The sequence below is a fragment of the Gasterosteus aculeatus genome, chromosome Y (genome assembly GCF_964276395.1).
Source record: "Gasterosteus aculeatus chromosome Y, fGasAcu3.hap1.1, whole genome shotgun sequence".
NCBI lineage: Eukaryota > Metazoa > Chordata > Actinopteri > Perciformes > Gasterosteidae > Gasterosteus > Gasterosteus aculeatus.
This window is the reverse complement of record NC_135709.1, coordinates 2236299-2249767: the sequence shown is the minus strand read 5'-3', so window position 1 is coordinate 2249767 and position 13469 is coordinate 2236299. Positions and strand designations below refer to the sequence as shown.

The 13469-nt window shown below is 46.3% G+C and overlaps 1 protein-coding gene across 39 annotated transcripts in view; it reads right to left on the bottom strand.

Annotated features, from left to right (window-relative positions):
• LOC144390785 (liprin-beta-2-like) overlaps positions 1–13469 on the bottom strand; it is a 47333-nt gene that overhangs the window by 25836 nt on the left and 8028 nt on the right. For 7 of the 39 annotated variants that reach the window (XM_078097186.1, XM_078097197.1, XM_078097201.1 and 4 more), the window contains exons 2-3: positions 8398–8504; positions 6148–6353 (exon numbers count right to left, since the gene is read on the bottom strand). In XM_078097186.1, coding sequence (XP_077953312.1) covers positions 6148–6353; positions 8398–8479 — 288 coding nt within the window. In that variant the 5' untranslated portion in view covers positions 8480–8504. Of the gene's footprint in view, positions 1–1770; positions 2046–6147; positions 6354–8397; positions 8505–12713; positions 12837–12917; positions 13011–13469 lie in introns of those variants that run through there. The other 32 variants (XM_078097179.1, XM_078097180.1, XM_078097193.1 and 29 more) reach the window with 19 other exon arrangements.

Below are 13469 nucleotides of genomic sequence, written 5' to 3'. Positions count from 1 at the left end.
CGCTATCATGACGATAGAAGCTAAACATCTGCATCTTAAGCCTGTATCTCAAACTCTAACCTCACCTGCACAACTTCAAAACCACTTTGCAAACATTTTCTAATGAGAAGAACACGAGAAGAAAGAAGAAATCCTCGTAGGGAAATTAGTTATTTAACCAATCGGAGACTGCAGAGGTGACGCGGCGCTTAAAAGGGGCAGATGAAGGAAGCCAGGCCCGTCTGCTCCGTCCGTCTATCAGCCGAGACAGAGAGGGGACGAGCGCCAAAGCATGCCGCTCATTTTAATAAATATCTTTAGCTTGACTTATTGATCACACATGGCCATGACATCACTGCTTTTCACCTCTGCTCCAGTGTTGCACGTTTTGTGGACCCCATTGGGAAAATGTCCACAACCACCCTTTATTTTTCTGTGCCAAAGGTCATTTCAATGATACCCATGCAAAAGGTTATTTGTGGGCATTTTTTGTTTTTGTTAACTGAGCCCAGTTGTTTATTCTTTCTTTGGAGTTTTTGTCACATACATTTGAAATATTTGGTATATTTTGTATTCTATGAAGTAGTAATGGTGAACAGAAGTAGTCAAAGGGTCCCTGCGAGTGAGAGCGGCGCGTTGAGCAGCGTGACAGTGGGACGGACTCCTCATGACATGCGGTGTCCAGGAATGCATGACAACATCCAGCACTGCACCCACGCTCAGTGATTCACAAACAGGCTCCATATGTCACTGCAAATGCACATAATACACACTATACCCGCTGCAGAGCCTGAGCTTTCTGCTAAAACTGGTCACTGTCACACCGCTGTGTCTCTACGTGGACCCTAAAAGCTGCACGACGTGGGCACCGCCTGACTATCGGCGTTCAAGAGGACTCGAAGGCAGGGCGGCGACGTTCACAAACCATCGTTCATTTAGCGGACCTGCAGATGCACACTGACGTCCATCTCTCCGCGCTAACGCTAACCGCGTTAGCGAGGAGAAAGTCCCAGGGTATTCAAGGGGAACCCAGAACAGGGGGAACAGACTATTCGCTGCAGCGAACGTCACATTGCTCCATGTGACGCTGCCAACATTTGCTCGGGTTCCGAGATATATTATCATGAGAAAATAGTTTGACCATTCAGCCTACAGCATGTGATCAAACCATTAAAAGAGACAAAGAGGGACAAAAGTCTTCATTTTGGCGCAAAAGTCGTCCAGCTTTTGGCCCTCGTGCAAATCCGTAGGCCAAGTTACAAAAGCAAGCGTTAGATTAATGTGAGCCAACTGACTGCATGATGAATTCAACATCAACAGTTTGTGGGTTTAAAAGATCAATGTTTCAATGTGAGGTTTTTGACAAAATGACACAAACGTAGTGGAAACTTATTTTACCTTCAACAATCTGATTACAAACTGTTAAACAACAGAAAGCAGCTCAAACCGAAGACTCTTTACACCCCGAACGGCACACGGAGAGATCTCTGTGTTAATAACAGTCAGCCGAAGGGAAAAGCTGCGTTCCTCCACACACACACACACACGCACAAACACACACACACAGACACACACGCGCAGCCATAATGACGTCAAAAGTCAGTGTGGGAAATAACACACGAAGGACATGAACATAATAAATCAACAGAGCCGGAACAACTACCCGCGTCTTTTTCCTATAAGTATATGAACCCTCCTCAACAAGAGGGAATGTGGTGTGAGGAAGTAAGGAAAGGAAAGGAAAATGAAAAGAAATGGTCCAATGAAGCCAAACGAAACGTTGGCGCTCACCCTTTTGAGCCAGGAGAAGTGTCTGTGGAAGTCAATGGGAGTCTCCATGTTCCCGGCCCATTGCTGCCCTTCTAGTTTCCTCTGTGCCGCTGTCCCACCCTATCATGCTGTGTGTGTGTGTGTGAGAAACTAGATGAGGAGATTCTGCATGGAAGTGTGTGCGCCGCTCACAGCTGTGGAGGAGGGAGTTTTATGATATGTGCCTTCTGAGAGGGATCAGCCCCCCTCCGTCCTTTCGGTCTCCCCCCTCACTCTGATCTCTGCTTTCATCAGTCACTCGCTCCTCCTCTCGTGCTCCGGTCTAGTTGCAGTTCTTCCCTTCTTCTCCTCCACCCCACCTCCTCCTCCTCCTCTCTCTTTGTTTTTCTACTTTTCTCTCCCCCTGCAGAGGACAGCGGGCTGTTTTCTTTCTTTCTTCTTCTTCTTCGTTCCCTCACAGCAGTCTTGGTCAACGTTCCCTCGCTTGAGATACCCAGAGCGTCAACAGGCTGTAATGTCGGGCACCGCGCGGGATCCATCTCAGGCTGCGTCTGTGACCCTCTGCACACGTTCCACACAAACCCAACATGCACAGAACCTCTTGTTAGTGATCAAGGGTCAGGCAAATTGTATGTATGCATGTATGTGTGAACCTTATTCCTGAAATGACATGTGTCATTTGTTATATAACAAAATTCAAACTTTGCATATTTGCAGAGGAGCAGAAAGAGCGTTTACAGCTGATGGGTTGCACCATGTGACCCATGTGACCCATGTGCACCACACATTTGAGGCAGTCTGACTACACTGCAGCAAGAAGAAGGATTACCGTTTGGAGTGCTACCATGATCCTTGCTTAACCTGAACACCTGAAGCTGAAAAATACACGGACTGTATTTCATGCTGATAAAAGATTGTTATCCCACTCGGCTGTTCCTTTGTGCTACCACAGCCTCAGCAAGGAGCACAGGAGCCTGTGAAGACATGCTACTGTCTCTGGGTCAGCGGTAATGAGCAGCAGTCACAGGATGTCACAACTTCCTGCCAATAATGCCCTCTGATGCTGCTTCCTGTTCGACTGAAGACGATCCCCTGGAGACGCACGTCTTTCATCCTGTTACTCTGAGGACCAATTTTGAAGATTCAAGTTTGTTGGGAGTCCACCGCAGCTGGTCTCATGAGACACGTCTGAAATGCCTCTTTCATGTCATTTCTGTTAAGCAGATGCATTGGATCACAGGAAACAAGACTACAGATGGCTGACAGAAGATCATTGGCTCCAAGTGGACGAAGACAAAATACACAAAAACAATAAAGCACAACAGCAAAACAAAAGTGAACTTGAAGAGAACAATTGAAACATAAGCGATGACTAAATAAGACATAGAGGGAGAAAAGGGGAGAGAGCTCGAAAACAAAAAAGACGAACCAAAGGAGGGAGGCTGGCCAGCGATCGTGTGCAACATGTGAGACATCTGCTGTGGAAACAATGGGGGACTCAAACCCCGCTTTCCTCCTCAGCATGTGGAAAACCTCCGTGCGGCAGGAAACAGCGGCCTCTGCCGGTAACACTCGCTACACGCGAGCGTGCAACTATACAACAACTGGGAAGAGGCAAGTCCAGACTGCCGTCTGTCTCCTGTGGTGTTCCGCAAGGGTCGGTCCTTGGTCCCATCCTCTTTATCACCTACATGCTGCCCCTCGGCCGTGTCATCAGCAAACATGAAAATGTCCTTTCACTGTTATGCTGACGATGTGGAGCTCTACATCAAGACTGCCCCAAGCCCCTCTGCCGCCATGTCATGTCTCAGCGCTCGTCTTGGGGAGATAACGGCATGGATGAGCAACAACCTTCTCCAGCTAAACAGTTCCAAAACCGAAGCCCTTCTTGTTGGCACTCCACACCATGTTCAGTCATCCTCCATTATCCATCCCACCTTCGACAGTCAGGTCGTAGCCCTCTCCTCCACAGTTACCAATCGGGGAGTTAGGTTTGACCCTCAGCTGACCTTTAATGACCATATCAAATACCTGTGCAAAACCTCCTTCTAACATCTCAAAAACATCTCCAAACTCCGCCCACTTTGACCCTGTCAGAGAAGCTTGTCCATGCCTTTTATTTTAAGACTGGACTGCTGTCACTCACTTTTAACTGGAATCACTGGCAACAATGTACTGAAATTACAATACATCCAAAACAGCACTGCCAGGATCCTGATGAGAGTCCGGAAATAGCAGAACATTATACCCATCCGACACTCACTACACTGGCTCCCCGTCTCATTCCGGAATGACTACAAAATTCATAAATGCACTCATAAATGCATAAATGGACATGCACCTCCCTTTCTGCAAGAACTACTCACTCCCCAAACCTCCACCCGCCGAGACCCAGGCCGGACCGACTCGGGGTGTGAGGGAGGCAGCGCAGCACAGGAAGTCGATCATAGTCCAGTTGTAATAGAGTCTCCGAGGACAACTTAATGGAACCCGTCCAGAAGCTCCCCCCTTTCTCCTTTGTCTCCTTCCTCTACAATGCAAACGCTGCAGCACGGCACAGCGGAACAGACACATAGGGACTTATTTTACCTGAAATATAATGAAGAATCACAAAAGCCGCGTTTACACAGGCCACAACAAGAGCGTTGTTGTGTTGTGTGTGATGGAATGTGGGCACACCCCCAGCTAACTGTGTCCACAGAGGGGTGCACAGGGTGGTAGAGCTCGGTCACGGTAAACAACTGCTGCTGCTGGACGGAAACGCTTGATGAGAAGTGAAAGTGAAGAAGGAACCTGAAAGGCTGAAGGTCCGTCATCATAGAGCAGGCAAAGGTCTAAAGGTACCGTCTCAGTTGTTCTGTGGAGCTTTTAGTAACTCGTCCCAATGTTTGTTGACCACAACAACAACACGGTCCACTGAATCCACTAAAAATCACCACCGTCAGAAAGCTCAGACAGTCCACCGCGCTGAAAGAATGTTACACGGTTCTCCCAGATTCTTCTGATGAGAGGATGCGGTATGAGTACAGTCAGTGAGACGTTTCCAGAGGACCTGGATGCATCTACACCACGAATGAGACCTCATGTCACGTCGAGGTGGAAGTAGTGTTGCACGGGGGACCGGTACTAGAAAGGTATCGCGGTACCCATACGTTGAAAACAATACGGTTTTGAATATTTTTAGTACCGGTACTTCAAAAAAAACATGCAATTGGAGCACTGTTCCGCTCCGTGTGAGGCCGCCTGCACACATCGACTGCGCAGCTTTCACACACATGCGAGTTATCGGGGGAGACGCGCCCTCACGTAGCAGACTGCTCACCCATATACAGCCTAACACCATTAGCCCTAGCCTAGCTTAGCTCGGGTGACCACACGTCCTCTTTTACCCGGACGCATTTTTTAGGTCTCGAAAAGAGGAAATGTCCGGGTATAAGAGGACGTCTCCTTTGTCTTGTGTTGCGCTTGCTTGATGTTTGACTGTGTTTGGAAAATTGTTGACTTTTTTTTTTGTCATAAACAAAGTAAGTTTAGCCGCTAGCAGACATCTCGTTAGCAATGTTAGCAAGCTTGTTATAAAACGCTTGCATATTGATGCTAGTATGAAGTTCTCTCGAGTCGGCTTCTTTGTAATGTTATAGGGACACTTTTAACTAAACTTTGGAGTGAGACGTTGGGGGTGAAGCTACGGCTGTCGGGGGGTGTAAGTTACGCTACATGCAGCGAATCGGGTTATAGATGCGCCGTTTATATGAACCAGCGCAGATCTTATTTTTTTAGCGTAATAAATTGGATGTGTGGCGTGAGTGCGTGTGAAAACATGGAAACACGCGTGTCACACGGGGAAACCGTGAGAGTTGGCAGCCCTGTATCTTTGTTGGCTAGCTTGACAACAACTTTCCTAACAGTCAAACATCAAGCAACACAAGACAAAGCAAGACCCCAAATAAGTTCCTGAATAGTCCAGCAGAAATATATACATGCAAAACAACCTACAATTTCACTCATGTGGGCCTTTATGATCATGAGGTCAGACTGCACACACAATTGTACCAAATAATACACACTTGATGCAATAGGCTACATGCTGGTGGAGCCTGAGGGTGGGTCTTCACCTAATCCTTTTAATTTTTTGTTAAGGAAATATGAATGTGAGAATATCAAACTATGCAAGTAAATAAAGCATTGTTCCTCCCACAGACAGTCAAACAGATACCAGGTAAAAAAGGAACCTCACAGATGTTTTATTTATTACTATCATAGATAAATATATTCCATTATCCTATTTGTGGTATCGTATCGTAAGTATCGGGTACCGTAATATTTTGGCAGGTGTAGTATCGAAGTCATAATTTTGGTATCGTGACAACCCAAGGTGGACGTTCACTTGGTACTCACAGTTCCACTCTGCAGCCAGTCTACGAGGATCTGTGCCGTCGCCCGAGGTAGCTGAGCTCTGAGGCCGGCTCTCTCGTCCCGGTCGGGTCGGAGCTCCAGGGCGACTCTCAGGTCCTCGGCCAACTGCACGACCTGCAGAGGAGCCGCGCCGAGTGGGGAGGGCGGCTCATACGCGCTGCTGGAAAACTCCTCCGCCGCTTTGGAACCTGCAGGGTGTGCGGGGGGGGTTTAGGGCGCAGAAAGATGATCGATACCGTTATTCAGAACTGGGACGACAACACGGGACGCACAACCAGGCTGCAGCTTTCCAAACTAGGAGAGCAGAATCGCCAAGGAGGTCCATGCATTTCCCTGGCACTCACACACATCTGGAGGCACTCGGCGAATTGTGGCTGCTTAATGTCTTCGCGCAGCCTCTGTACAACAGAGTAGAAGAACTGAAATACATGAATAAAAGGAAGCATGAGGGGGAAAGGGTCATTGGTGTACACTAAACACACTTCTTATCCAGGTATGACCTGAAAACGACCTGCACATTATAGAACAAAATACCTGTAGGCCACTTAAGGAGAAGTTAACATGAATGTATACTGCAATCGTAAATGTATGAATGAATCACCAATTATTTTGACAATTAATTAATCAGTTTAAAGGAATTACATTTTTTTAAAATGTAAAACAAATCATCTGGTTCCTCAGTTTGTGACAGTCAACTGAAACAAACGAGACATGAACACATTAAAATCCATTGGATTTTGTTGCGTCAGACACAAAACTGTGAGTACTTTATTTACTTGTTACACTGAGAGGTCAATAGCAAACTCATCTCTAAATCTAATGCCCATCGCGGTAACACAACAGTAGATGGCGGCAGTCATTAACCGGTGGAGTCCCACAAGGTCCGTAACCAGAGAGAAAACGGAAGGCAAAAACGTCTAAATGATGTTGATAAGTGTCTCTAATTTCTTGTTAGTGATTGGCTGATGTTATCGAAATGGGATTTTTAATGCGTTTCCATTTGTGCTCACAGAGAGCCGGGGACACAAAGTCGGAGCACTCAATGAGGTCAGCATGCTCTGAGCTTCACGGTGCGTCTCCCCTCCATTTCTTTTGGTTGAAGAGATTTTACCCACTCAACATTTAGCCCCGTGTGACATGATCTGTGTAATCCGCGAGGCAGCACATGCACACGTGTACAACACGGACGCAATTACACACAAAATGTGACGGTGTTTTAGAAAAAACGGAAATCTTTCTGCTAATTGCTATTTAATTAATAGGCAGTAAATCCTGGGGGGGGGGGAATAACATTATATAACCAACATGTGGTTTTCAACTTGAAATTGAATAAAACTGAATTTTATTTTAAATTGCAACTTGTCATATTGCACAAAATGCAGAAGTTTCTCTATTCACCTTCACCAGGACAGAACTAGGGTGCCTTTCCAAACCGTTACATCATTTCGGAGCAGGACAGCAAAGAGTTGTGATCTCATTAAAACTTTGAGTTTGAAAACCTCTCCTTCTGGCCACTAAAGGATGACGGAGCTGCTGAAGCTACGCAAAATAATCACATTTGAACTGAACTGAGTAAAAAATAATAATAATAATAAACACACCAAGAAATCATCAAGACTCAAACACACTTTCAGGTTTGGGGAGCAAATCAGTGAGATATCTGAGATAAAAAATGAGTACTTCACCCTGACAAAAAATAAAAAGTCAATACACCATGGAAGGTAACCAGATTTACTTTCTGAACAAACGGAGAAGGCAGAGTTCTTTACTACCCCCCCTCAGGGAAGTCTACTCTAAAGAAACCACTAGTTAAAAGGAAATCCAGTAGGATCAAGCTTTCATTTGAGGAACCAGTAAGTTGTATTTTGCACACACTGCTAACAGAAGAAACCATTATACTGTCTCCTCTGCTCCCAGGAGCACCAATGCATTGCAAGTCACTGGTATATATTGCATTGTAAGAGACTACGGGCCCGTCAAGGGACACGTCCAGGCTTTGCTGCTCCAGCGAGGGAGACAACGTTGAACAATTTCCCTCTTCGACTGTAATCTGCAGAGCACTGTGCTCTGTAAAGGGAACATAAAGAGTATTTGTGCACAAATATTATTGAATAGAATAAGACTTTAGCATGTGGGCTCAAGTCACTTCCACTCACGCAACACTGCAACCCGTGGGACCATTTCTCAAGAAGATACGTCGTCAGAAAGATTACGCTGTTGTTTAGCCATTACCTGCGATGATGTCGTCCATCTGCTCCAGTGCAGCCTCCAGCATATGACTGGCCTCCGTTTCCATGGTGATGGCGGGAAGCATCAGCTCAAAAAGGTCCTCCGGTGTTCTGAAGAAAGAAAAACCCATTGGATTTAACAGCAGCTTAGCGCATACTTTTTGAATGCTATGGAGAGGATTTTTGACATATATTTGAGATATTTGACATAAAAGGGGAATAATATGACAAGTGACACTAGTTCACACTAGAGAGGCTCTCAGAAGCAGAACCGTGAGTTCACATTAGACGTGTGAGCTGTGGAGTTCATTGGATTCTCATGCGTCTGTGACCCATGTATGCAACATAGATAGAACACCGCATAAAACCTCGAGGCAGGACGTTGCTTCTCCCTTCATCCTTGTTCTCCTCCCCCTGCTGTCATTGCTTCTGGGCCCTGCACTCATCACTTTATACGTTATCTCTCCTTCAAGCTCTCCACCCGCTGTCATGCTGACTTAAAGACAGACAGGCCTCACTTGGCAGAAATCAAGAGGAAGGGCTAGTGATGTAATCTACAAAGGCCTTGGGAGAATAAATACCTCTTATATATTACAGTACAGGTCATTCAGCTGACGCTTTTATCCAAAAGCGACTTACATGTTTTTTTTTAAACATTCTTTTTTCCCATGGTGCAATTAGGGGTTAGGTGTCTTGCTCAGGGACACTTCGACACGTGACACGGAGCAGCCGGGGAGCTCGAACCGCCAACCTCGCAATTCCCAGCGCACCCGCTCTACCCCTGCGCCACATATATTAACTTTCATAAGCATGGCTCATAACCACCAACCACGGTCAGAGCGTTCTTCTGCTCCCATAATGAGTGCGTATGGATGCACATGTGCGTATCTGAAAATAAATCAGGGGCCTTTTATTAGTTTAAAACGTATAAATAGCCAGACAGACGATGACAGCACAGTTATGACACTAAGCACCGATACAACAAGCAGGTAAACAATGGAATTGTTGCCTCGACATGATTGTCTGTTCAATTGTGACACTGTGTGTGTAAAGGTGCTGATTTAGAGATCAGCACAGAGCTGACGAGACAAACTGTCACAGTCCTGTCCACTGTCCACTGTCCCCTACATTGTGCAATTTAACTCTTCTATTCATTTTATTCAGTGTGTTTCTGTATTAAATAGTTTTTTTTTTCTACATTTAGTTTTTTTGTGTCTAGCAGAGATTTTTTGTATTACGCAGTGTTTTACCTTCTTTTTTTGCTGGGTTTTTCTGTGTTTGTTGTGAAAAATCTGTTTTTTGAATGGTGATTTTGTATTTCTAGTTCTTTTCACGAGTTCCTCAATGTGCTCACAGGGCCACCTCATATTTATAACCAGGTTCATACCCCTGTGAAAGATTAAGTTAATAATTACATCCATAATTAAGAGTGGTTTTTTTTACGCGTCGAGGCAGACGTTTGATTGAACAACCATTTTGCGCATCATATTCAAACACGTAGGAACGCATATGATGCGCCATTTAAGTTACTGGCCACCAATCTGAATCCATTTTCGAGACGAAAAGGCCTCTCCGGCACGGACGACTCTAAATTCTAAATTTAGGTGGTGCGGATTATATTTCAAGGTGCGCTCTATAGTCCAGATATTACGGTAGATAGAAATGAGTTTGCCTGTGCCAGGTACGTCATCCTCTACGTGGGCTCGGTTGCCCTTCAATCAGGAGGATCGACGGTTCAAACCCCGGCACCACTTGTCCATGTCCATGTCTCCTTTGGCAAGCCGCGCAAACTGTGCCTACAATGTGTGAATGTTATATTGATGTTGCATGATGGGCACGTGTCACAGTGCGTGGTACCTGCTGTCATTAGGGTATGAATAGATATGATTGATAACACATGCAAAAGAGGAATACAAGGACAGAGCATTTGCTATCAGTGTTGCCGGGTCTTGGACAGTGCTTCTTGAGCGGGGACGTAACCATTGTAAGTGTTTGTTTACCTCAGTAATAGTTTGGTTACTTAAGGTGACACACGGCCGCACGTCATGAAGGTTGATGCAATAGAACAGGAGTTGGATTCACTGCCGCGATTTCACTTGATGGAAACATCGAAGATTATACTTACTCTACTGTGATATATTTGTCCAGTATTACAAGATTATTGTACCGTTGGAATTTTGGCTTACAGCTGATGATAATTTCATCGGCTGCTCTAAAGCTGACAAGTGTGGGTAGTTTTGTCTCTCCTTAAATACAAGAGCCATTATCATACCGGTCATGATTCCTCCGACCTCTGTAAGTGTCCCTGTGATGGAGAGCTGTGGGAACCAGCTGGGTTCCTCCGTGCAACGAGTTCACTAAGCAGCCGTTAGCAGTACGCAGCCGTCTTGGGGGGGGGGGGGGGTCTCGGTTGGGTTCCAGATTGGGCGCCGACTCAGACTAAATAGCTTCATGGTAGCAAGGATGGAGAAACCTTTAGGAGGGTGATTGGGAACAACGTCTAGTCGGTGCCAGCCATGCATTGGTCATGACAAACACCACGTTAAGCGCAGTGACAAAAAGCCTGACCAACACGTCAACCAACATCCATCATACGATTAGCATCGAGGCTATAGGCAATCACGTGGTGAAGGGAGTGGGAGAAGAGGGGAAAGACAGAAAGGCTAATGCAGTCATGGAAAGCAGCTACGTCACATGAGACTTAACAATGGGAAGGAGTGACAATAGCTGAGATGACCAGAGCCTGAGGCGCCTTCTGGGTGAGACGGGGACGTATTCTCCTGATGTATTTACAGGAATGCGTTGTTTCTGTAATGTTGGCACTGAGGCAAAGTGGACTGTCGAGTGTCACACCGAGGTTCCTGGCAGTCATGGAGGGGGTCAGGACGGGGTTGTCAAAGGTCAGGCCGTTGGTGGGAGAGTCTCTCCATGGAAGGAAAGCGTAGTTCAGGTGGCGTGCGGCCTTTCACTGAGAGATGTCTCTTAAACAGGCTGAGGGTCATGCTACCTGTGTCTCAGATGGGGGGGGGGCAAAGCTTTCATCAGCACAGCTAAAGTAGGAGAAGCCACGTGAGGGGACGACAGAGCCGAGACAGTTGGTGCACAGAGAGAAGAGGAAGGGACCCAGGACAGATCCTTGGGGGACCCCGTGTGGTGAGAGAACACGGTTCAGACACAGATCCTCTCCGTGTGACCCGGTGAGCGCGGCGGCCATTGAGGTGGGAGGAGAGAAGGGAGAGAGCAAAGCCCGAGAGACCCAGTTCCTGAAGGATCTGATAGCTCACTGTATTCCATTTACCCTTCACAATCCAGGAACAGTCTCAAGTTAGGATTGTTTCTTTGAAGGCACAACCCTGGAGTTCCCAATAAGAGTCGTCTGCTGCCCCAAAAACCCTGCAGCCACTCTCTCAACAAATGAATGGGTATCTTTCTAGAATAGAGAATAGAGTAGTAGTAGCACAGATTTCTTTTTTAAAACTACCCCAAAAGTAAACAAATAAAAGGACACAACTGAATCTATAACTGGATATTAAATTGCAGATTTGGAAACGAATTGAACTGAGCTGAACCGTTTCATGTAAGAGGGAGGAGGATATAGGAAACAAACATTATTTAAACAACAAACATACACATAAAGAAACCCCCCAAGATATTACTAGTACTCATTCTTTTTTATTATAATTCTGTTTCTCTTCGTCGTGCGGTCGGGTTGGTACAATACAGAAGCCGCTACAAAGTGGGTTTCCCCCGATGTTTCCTGGGACCTACTGTAAGGTGTCACGATTCAACAAATAAAAAGAATGCAAATAATACGTCCCTATTAAACTGAACCGGCAGGATTATCTCTTAAATCACATGCGCTGTGTCGTTTGGGTCTCAGGCACTGCGGGCGTAGCAACAGAAAAGCAGTTTCACAGAGATACACTCCGGAAAAACAAGTTTGTCAACGTGACAAAACGCAACCTGTTTCTTTCTGCCTCAGCGTCGACACCTCGGACTCCCGAGTGGAAAGGGAAGTTGTCCCTCAGTTTGTTGTGTTAAACAGTGGGCCGCTTCACATGTTATCAGGTGCTGATAGGACGTATCGTATTCTGTAGCGTCTACTGCTGTTTCCGATGAATGGTTTCAACCTACCAATTTGTCATTCAGGCACTAGACGCTAAATAATAAAGATTCACCATTCAAGATTGTGAAAAAAGCTCCTTGAAGTAAAAACTATTTGGGCCTCAAGCCGAAACCGTTGAAAGAGCCGTTTAGAGCACAACAGCGTAATGCGTCACCGCCTTACTGCAGAAAACAAGTTTCCATGTTGACACAAACCAAGACTGGTGCTTCAACTTTGAGCCTCCAAAACACAGCACGCCTCCCACAACTGGACTCCCGACTCCATGGTGGGAAGAGTTGACCGAGCCAGTCAAGGTCCCAACGCGCAGCTCCGTTATCAATGTAACGTGCCGTGCCAGGAAATCAGCCAGGCGCCTGCGCGCGGTAATAGAGGTAGAGGTAGAGGTATTTTCCACGTACTGCACCTGTGTGTCCGCCGCCGTAATCCCCTCCGGTCCCTGCTCGACTGAAGCAAAGACATGTGGGAGGGAGAGAGGGAGGGAGGGAGGGAGAGAGTGAGGGGGGGTGGACAGGGAGACGGGTGGGCGGGGGCGTGAGCACGCGTGACGGCAGCCGACCAGGAAGTGGTTTAGCGGGCCGACACGCCCGCCTCGTCGCTCATCGCTCACTCGAATTGGACGCCGCAGCCGATCGGATTGATCTCTGCATCACTGGAGTCGGATGTCTGGTTTAAATACATGTTCATTGTAGGTCTGACGGCCGGAATACAACTTTCCTCATTTGTCAGAAAGAGTTAAGAGTGGAAACACCTTTTTCATCCTTTGTCTTCATCCATATTCAGGCTTCAATCATTCCTGAACATTTGACAAGTTGCATCATTTGAATTTCCCCCAAAACATGGAGAGCAAGAAATGAATTAAAAGTGTTCAAAAGACGGCATAATCATATTCTGGGTTATTTAATTATGATCAAATCAAATTGTCTTTCTCAGCTCCCCTCTATTGACAATTT